This window comes from Tasmannia lanceolata, unplaced genomic scaffold, assembly GCF_043159265.1.
Source record: "Tasmannia lanceolata isolate RefF3 unplaced genomic scaffold, GAP_Taslan_0.1 ptg000002l, whole genome shotgun sequence".
Lineage (NCBI taxonomy): Eukaryota > Viridiplantae > Streptophyta > Magnoliopsida > Canellales > Winteraceae > Tasmannia > Tasmannia lanceolata.
In genome coordinates this window covers 52,690,320-52,698,446 of record NW_027518679.1, presented here as the reverse complement: position 1 = coordinate 52,698,446, position 8,127 = coordinate 52,690,320, and the positions used below count along the sequence as shown (strand labels likewise).

At 38.3% G+C, this 8,127-nt stretch overlaps 1 protein-coding gene across 1 annotated transcript; it reads right to left on the bottom strand.

Moving 5' to 3' along the window:
• Positions 1-4,830: 4,830 nt before the first annotated feature.
• LOC143892977 (protein Brevis radix-like 2) lies at positions 4,831-6,577 on the bottom strand. Its single transcript, XM_077397897.1, has 3 exons — positions 6,345-6,577; positions 5,493-5,664; positions 4,831-5,139 (listed from the first exon to the last, which is right to left on the bottom strand). The coding sequence occupies exons 1-3, from the start codon at positions 6,575-6,577 to the stop codon at positions 4,831-4,833; spliced, it is 714 nt and encodes a 237-aa protein (XP_077254012.1).
• Between the last annotated feature and the right edge of the window lie 1,550 nt (positions 6,578-8,127).

Here is an 8,127-nt window from a genome sequence, read left to right as displayed (position 1 = left end):
CACCATCACCATCAACAGTCTGTGATGCTTAATTGGAGCCTGGTCATTTGAGAGATGAAAAGAGGGGAAATATCTCTAATGAGATCCTAAGCATCTCTCAATGTCAGTATCCAAAGGCCTGTGGGCTCCACATGTTTAGATGATCTAAAGCATTCATTTACTGGGCCTTTCCTTGTATATGTTTTGGGAAGTGATATATCCGCCCCTTTTGATTACTTGGGACACCCAGCAGCAGTGTACATGGCAATCAGGCCCATTGAATGCTTCTGATGTGAAGTACATCAGCCCCTCTGCAGTCAGCTGCTGGGTGTCCCAAGTAATCAAAAGGGGCGGATTTATCACTTCCCTATGTTTTGCCCTAAAAATCTCCTCTACGTGATGATCCAAGCCCTCCGATTTGTGGATCGAACCGTAAGTGGATTCCACACTGACCTCAGTAGGGGAGCAACTTTGTCGGTTGGATTGGGTTGATGCCAGCCCTAGCCCAACCAGAGATAGCATTCTGATGCAGAACGTGCGGCGTGGATCAAATCTTTTATTTTTAATTTCTTATTTTCGTCATTTTATTTGTGGTATTTTTTTGGGATGTCAAATGTTGTTCTTTTAGCTTGATTTTGGTGTTTTTAGAAAGGTTTTTCGATTACCTATCTAAAGAGCCCAAGATTACGCTATTTGGAGTTGATTTGGCTATGTTATAGGCAGTTTTAGGATATGATATAGTTATATTACGGGATTACTATTTAAAGAAATTTTTAGTTATGTTTCTTCTTTTTATTTATCTTGCTTTAGTTAAAAGATTGAGAATAATAGTTAGGCAAGAATTTAGCGTTGCTATTCTTAGGTTTTGGTTTTTTATATAATGTAATGGCATGAGGAAAGATAGATTTGAATAAAGTTTATTTTTGGGATATCTGTTGTGAAGAACATTGGCTCGTTCACGTGGGTGAAGGAGATTCGCTTCGGTCATTTGTTATGTTCGAGCTTTTCTCCAAACCGTGGCCTGGCCTTTCAAGACCCCACGAGATTATTTTAATGCTGCTCGTGTCAATCTTTATCTTGGTGTTGCCGCTCTGACGCTCCCTGCGTCAGTTGGTATCAGAGCTCAAGGGATCTCCGACGAATGCACGACGGGATGAAGAAGTCGGTGCGCCTAACGTCGGCCTGTCTGATCTAGCCGCGGAGAACGATGATCTCCAACAACGGGTGAAGTCTTTCACACAGTTAGCATTACTCGAAGCCCGCATCCATGAGACGACGACCATGGATCTGAGAGTGCCTTCGAGATCCCTTTTCATGGTTATGCTTCATGTAAGGGATTACAAAAAAAATAAAAATAAAAAATAATAATAAAGGGGGAATGAAGAATAGAAGATTGATGCAGTGCCGAAAATCAGATTTGGAGAACGATGGCCTAAACTTGAGATCGAGTTTTCTTCAAGCGGGGGTGAATGATGCAGAACGTGCGGCGTGGATCAAATCTTTTATTTTTAATTTCTTATTTTCGTCATTTTATTTGTGGTATTTTTTTGGGATGTCAAATGTTGTTCTTTTAGCATGATTTTGGTGTTTTTAGAAAGGTTTTTCGATTACCTATCTAAAGAGCCCAAGATTACGCTATTTGGAGTTGATTTGGCTAAGTTATAGGCAGTTTTAGGATATGGTATAGTTATATTACGGGATTACTATTTAAGGAAAGTTTTAGTCATGTTTCTTCTTTTTATTTATCTTGTTTTAGTTAATAGATTGAGAATAATAGTTAGGCAAGAATTTAGAGTTGCTATTCTTAGGTTTTGGTTTTTTATATAATGTAATGGCATGAGGAAACAAAGATAGATTTGATCAATAAAGTTTATTTTTGGGATATCTGTTGTGAAGAGCATTTGCTCGTTCACGTGGGTGAAGGAGCTTCGCTCCTGTCATTTGTTATGTTTGAGCTTTTCTCCAAACCGTGGCATGGCCTTTCAAGCCCCCACGAGATTATTTTAGTGCTGCTCGTGTCAATCTTTATCTTGGTGTTGCCGCTCTCACGCTCCCTTCGTTAGTTGGTATCAGAGCTCAAGGGATCTCCGACGAATGCACGACGGGATGAAGAAGTCGGTGCGCCTAGCGTCGGCCTGTCTGGTCTAGCCGCAGAGAACGAAGATCTCCAACAATGGGTGAAGTCTTTCACGCAGTTAGCATTACTCGAAGCCCGCATCCATGAGACGACGGCCATGGATCTGAGAGTGCCTTGGCCTAAACTTGAGGTCGAGTTTTCTTCAAGCGGGGGTGAATGATGCAGAACGTGCGGTGTGGATCAAATCTTTTATTTTTAATTTCTTATTTTCGTCATTTTATTTGTGGTATTTTTTTGGGATGTCAAATGTTGTTCTTTTAGCATGATTTTGGTGTTTTTAGAAAGGTTTTTCGATTACCTATCTAAAGAGCCCAAGATTACGCTATTTGGAGTTGATTTGGCTAAGTTATAGGCAGTTTTAGGATATGGTATAATTATATTACAGGATTACTATTTAAGGAAAGTTTTAGTCATGTTTCTTCTTTTTATTTATCTTGTTTTAGTTAAAAGATTGAGAATAATAGTTAGGCAAGAATTTAGGGTTGCTATTCTTAGGTTTTGATTTTTTATATAATGTAATGGCATGAGGAAAGAAAGATAGATTTGACTAAAGTTTATTTTTGGGATATCTGTTGTGAAGAGCATTGGCTCGTTCACGTGGGTGAAGGAGCTTCACTTCGGTCATTTGTTATGTTGGAGCTTTTCTCCAAATCGTGGCCTTGCCTTTCAAACCCCCACGAGATTATTTTAGTGCAGCTCGTGTCAATCTTTATCTTGGTGTTGCCGCTCTCACGCTCCCTGCGTCACATTCCCTCAACCCTAACCCGAGCCTCTGGTTGGTTGAGGATGGTCAACTCTAACCCAACCTGCCTCTAAATCTCTCAACCTTAACCTAATCCATCTAACCTGAAATCGGATTGGATTTAATTGGGTCGGTCAGAAAAATACAAGAAAAAAACATAACCCAAATAAAATCAACATAAAATTAGAGGAGGGAGGTCGGGTCGGGTTGCCAAGGCGTAAACTCCAACCCAATCCGATGAAATGCCAACCCAACTCGAGCCAAAATCAGGTTGAATCTGTTGGGTTTGGTTTGAGTCCGAACCAAGTTGCACCCCAAATAGTAGGGGTGTGGACTTACACACAACAAAAAGCGTAGAGAGAGAGAGAGAGAGAGAGAGAGAGAGAGAGAGAGAGAGAGAGAGAGAGGTCCATGGCAATGGCAATGGTGGCAGCAACAACAGTAGCAGTAGCAGCATCAGCATCAACATCAGCTTCTTCAAATCCAACCTTCCTCTATTCTAAAAAACACCCCACCCCCTCTCCCCATTTCTTCCCACGCCACGCCACCCCTCCCCGATCCCTAATTCCCTAAAACGCCCTCAAACCCCATCTCCCCTCCAAACCCCCCTAAAACACTCTCCATCCCCCCTCTAATCACCCTAGCCGCCCCCCCACCTCTCCTCCCCCTTCCCCCACCTTCCGTGGCCAATGCTTCATCCTCCCAGACAACATAGACACGGATCAAATAATCCCAACCGAACACGATGTCAACGAAGTGTTGATGGATTTTAACCCCCTTTTCCAACATTTTCTGCGCCAAGTCTCGTAACTGAGCAAGGCCTTAGTGACTGCGGATCCTATGCGATTGCAAATCCTTGGGAGTTACATCATTGCAATGTTGTGTGCGATTGAAAGGCATCAAGGACTTGCAATCACAGACCACTTCTAGCCAATCCTAATTTTGCATGGACAAAATTGATTTCGGTGTAAAGGTTCCTCGAGCATAGCCATTGGAGGTTGCCGGAGCCGTTTGATGAATTTAGGTAAACCCTAACATGAAAGAAAAATGACTAGCTATGAAATGATAAAAGAAACTAGCATTTATAGCATTTTAATGAACTTGAAAAACAAAAGGGGTCTTCATATTCAGGCTTCAGCTCCGTGAAAAACAATGGATCTTGATACAACATGCGTAGTTTTGAACATTACACTCTATTTAAAATACTAGTTTTCTTATATTATGCAACTTTAAAGTAGTCTTACAATGAAAAATTGCAGAGTTTTTTCATTCATGATTAGTTGAAAGTAGTCCATCTCGGCCTCCTAATTTTGTTATATATAATTATTGCCATTTCAAAAAAAAAGGAAGATGGGGTTGGTCCAAAAGTATTTAAAGAGGACAGATCAAAAAGATCATATACATCCCTGATTATACTTCTGTTAAAAAAGGTATTAAAAGAGGACATGATAAAAAAGATCAGATGAATCCCTGATTATACTTTTGTTAAACTCATAGTGCACAATGCTTTTTAAGATCAGTACCGCAAGGGGCCATGAACTTACAGTTACTGAGAGAAAGGAAACAAACAAAAAGGTTCATATATGGAGTGTATCCAGATGGAGTGACTAAACCCTAGTGGTACATCTGAGAGAGAGATCAGAATATCCCAAAAACAATGTATTGGTCATGTAATCTGGCTTTGTGTTTTTTCAACCATTCCCTTGCCTTCACCACGTCAAACTTTCTCCGCTGCAAGATTGTCAAAACAAAAGCTTAGATAATTTTTCTATTCAATTTACTTAATTATCATGATCGCTTTTTTTCTCATTGCAGTAAGTAAAATCATGCCACTATCTTTATCATATTTATCTTTTTGTTCCTTACTATCTCTACTTATTTTTGGCGCATTCTTTCTTAAAATTTGAATGGAAATTCTAATGAAAACCCAAGATAAAATTTTGAAATATAGCATCAAACTAGCGAATTGGGCTCACCAAAATCTGATACGTCTGATCTCCCTAGTCCCATCAGGGAAGGACCTGATCATTAATGAGACGCCCGGTTGATCTTCTCCCACCCATTCAATCTCTTGATCATAAAAGTATCTCTTGGGGCTCGATGTGGAAGCTCCGTCTGAGGATGATGTATCTTTTATCATGCTCAAATGGTTATGACTCAAAGACTGCTGAATGTCGTCCGAGGAGCAGTGATGGCTCGAATCCGGGTTCTGTACAGATGAGCCCGAGGATACCACAGTGCACTCCTCAGCAGTGCTCTCCTCAGCAGTATTATATGGGCTCTAGGAAAGGAAAAAATAGTGAATATTTTTCTTATGCTTCAAAGTAACTAGTAAAGTTAGATGTGTTAATCTGTTAAAACTAGGAAAGCCAGAAGTGGAAACGTCATTTCTATAAAGAAATGGAGGTATGAAGTTCAGAGTTCATAAGCACTCTAATTATTCAATCAAAAGAAAATCTAGTATGACATTACTGGTAAAAGAAGAGAAATTAAGATGAAATAAAATTACCATTAAATAAATGAAAAACATTTGAATAGATAAAAACATCTAAGATGGAGAAGTAGGAATTACAGTATTAATTGCAGTTTGCTGAAATACCAAGATTAAGCATTTAAGAAAAAAGTAGGACTAACCTCTTCTGGTGGATTGGATACTGGGACACTCTGTAGTGTCGAAATATGCAATCCATCAGAGCTCTGCAGTTCTTGTGGTGGAGTGCATGTTTGGACACTGTAGAGCTCCATGACTTTCTCATAGTTGTCTCTCCACCATGCTCGAGCATCCTCCACATCAAACATATCCTCACTGAATCCAGACAATTAAGATCCAATATTTTAAAAAGCTCAACAATCTCAACAACAAATAAGTACTGAAACAAAAACAGTGTGATTAAATGTTCGATTGGTCGCATAGTGTTAAACCAAAAAAAGAAGAAAAAAATTCTTCATTTGAAAGGTCTACTACCAAAAGTTCCACTTTTACTGGATATATTGTCTAAATTAAGGGTCTCATAATCCACTTGTATTGTGCACATCATTCACACTATTTTTCTAATGGCAAAGAATTATATTAATAGAGAAAGGAACAGGTGAACCCATAGCAGGCTCCATGGATCATCTTTCCAGTAAAAATGCAAAAACTAACGTTTACGAAGCTGTTTTGATTAAACAATCCTAGCCTTCAATTTTGGGCCTTGATGTGGGACAGGTTTTCTTGTTTTCCTTTTGATTTTTTTCCTTTTTCTTTTTGGTTTCTTAGTCCTACTCTAATTAGAAGTCAGAATTATAGTTAAGGGTCGCAGTCGAGTTTGAATATTATAAGATGATTTTTTGTAGAAGAAGGAGAATAAGGTTTGAAAGTCTATAAATATGAGACATCTGTGTATGTAGAGATCTTTCATTGAATAACAAAACAGTTTCAGTTTTTTTCCTTTATCTTCCTTGCGGATTCAAGGTTTTATCTCTACAGGTTGAAGCGGAATATACCTGAAGTATACTTTCTTTATAGAGTTGCCTATAAAGTTGGGCTCAGAAACGAAAACTATATGTACGCCAGTCTCAACCTCGGCCGTCCATTCTACTGGCTCTTCTTCATGCCCCACAACATCTCCATCACTTGCACTGCTTGTTGTCGTTGTTGTTCTGACCATCTCCATTTGTACATTTGGGATGGAACGCGGCTTCATGTGACGATAAGTTCGGAAAACTTTGACCACCATGTCTTTGATCTGTGCTAAATGAATCCCAAGTTTTGTAATAATGGAAAAAGAACAAAAAAATATATAAAAAATGGATTTTTGCCAATAAATACTTAGTTTTTCCATGGAATATTAGCTTACGCAGTGGTAAGGAAGGGTGGTAGAGGGAGAGATCTAGACATGAGTGAATGAGTGAGGAGAGGGTAAGAAAAGGATGAAGAAAGGAAAAAGAAAACTCCACTCAAAATACGATTTTTTTTTTCCGTTGTCTAGCCACTTCTCACCCTTCCCACTCATGCTCTCTCAAGTCTCTCCTCCCCATTTTTCTCTCACAACTTGATTAAACTAATGTTCCAAGAAACAATTTCATGGATGTCAAACATAGCCTTAAGATATGATATTTTCCCAAAAAATTCTTGTTTTGAAGAAACAACTTAATTTTCTAATATGAAAAACATCAAGAATAAATATCTTAGGGAAAAATGATTTTAGAGTTGATTGAATGCATGTTGGACGTCAAAACTTTAGTATAGACCTTTTGAAAATATTTTAAAAAGTTAGCCATTTCATAACTTTTAATGACTAATATCGAAAAATTCTTTGCAAAGTAGGTAATTGTAGGGGAAACTCCCCACCCACGCAAAAAAGAGAAAAAAGAAAAGAGGGAAGAAAACAATAAACATCCGCCGCCTTTTAATGACTAACATCCGCCGCCTTTTAATAATAATAATAATAATGGTAATAATAATAAACTTCTGCTTACTTGACAAAGTGAAAATGTGATCATACCTGAGTGAGAAGTCCTTTGGCTCTTCTACTGGTTTTGTTGTTGATGGCTTCTCTAGTGCCAGTGCTACGACAGTATATGCATGTAAACATCTTATCTCCTCTCTGTTTCTCTCACTCTATCACCCTCTTCAAGCTTCATACACACAAAAATCCATGACGAAAAAGGAAATTATTTATATTGAAACATGTCTTGCAAATGGCTTTTGAATTTCAAACCCATCAAATTGGACAAAAACATTTTGCAAACGTGTCTTTCGTTCGTTTTACTTTTTTAACGTTGAAATGGAGATAATATTAGCTTCTTTCTAAACTTCTTATCAGTTTTGCGTTAATTAAGTTGGTTGGATAGTGGAAAGGCACGAAAACTAATAGAAATCCCTTTTGGAAAGTCTTTAAAGGGCAAAGGGTATAATGGTTCTTAGGCTGTAGAAATTGATTTTGGGAAAGAAACAAGAAACGGAAGTATGGAAAAAAAAGGGTTAATAAGCAAGATGGTGGGTATAGGCTGAGAAAGAAACTCTTTCTCAGGCCTTGTTTGGGGCTGAGATAATCAAGGGTAGGGATAGTGGATCGATGGGTGCAATTTGAAGCATCAATGGGGATGGAAACTTGCATAAAAACAAGTTTAAAACCTGCATAAAACAGATTAGATAGATAAAAGACAGATTGAAGTTTTCGTGAAGAAAACTTACAACTTCTCTTCCGAACAAAAGAGATAAACGAGTAAACTTTCTCCACCTAAAAGAAAACGTTTTACAATGCCATATTTATAGGCTTTACTT

What these genes read in the sequence shown, in the direction of transcription:
- LOC143892977 (XM_077397897.1), bottom strand. Translation starts at nt 6,577, where the DNA reads ATGGTGGTCAAAGTTTTCCGAACTTATCGTCACATGAAGCCGCGTTCC. An exon ending in ATAAAGAAAGTATACTTCAG is followed by an intron (nt 5,665 to 6,344) that starts GTATATTCCGCT and finishes GTCTGGATTCAG; the next exon opens with TGAGGATATGTTTGATGTGG. An exon ending in TATCCAATCCACCAGAAGAG is followed by an intron (nt 5,140 to 5,492) that starts GTTAGTCCTACT and finishes TTCCTTTCCTAG; the next exon opens with AGCCCATATAATACTGCTGA.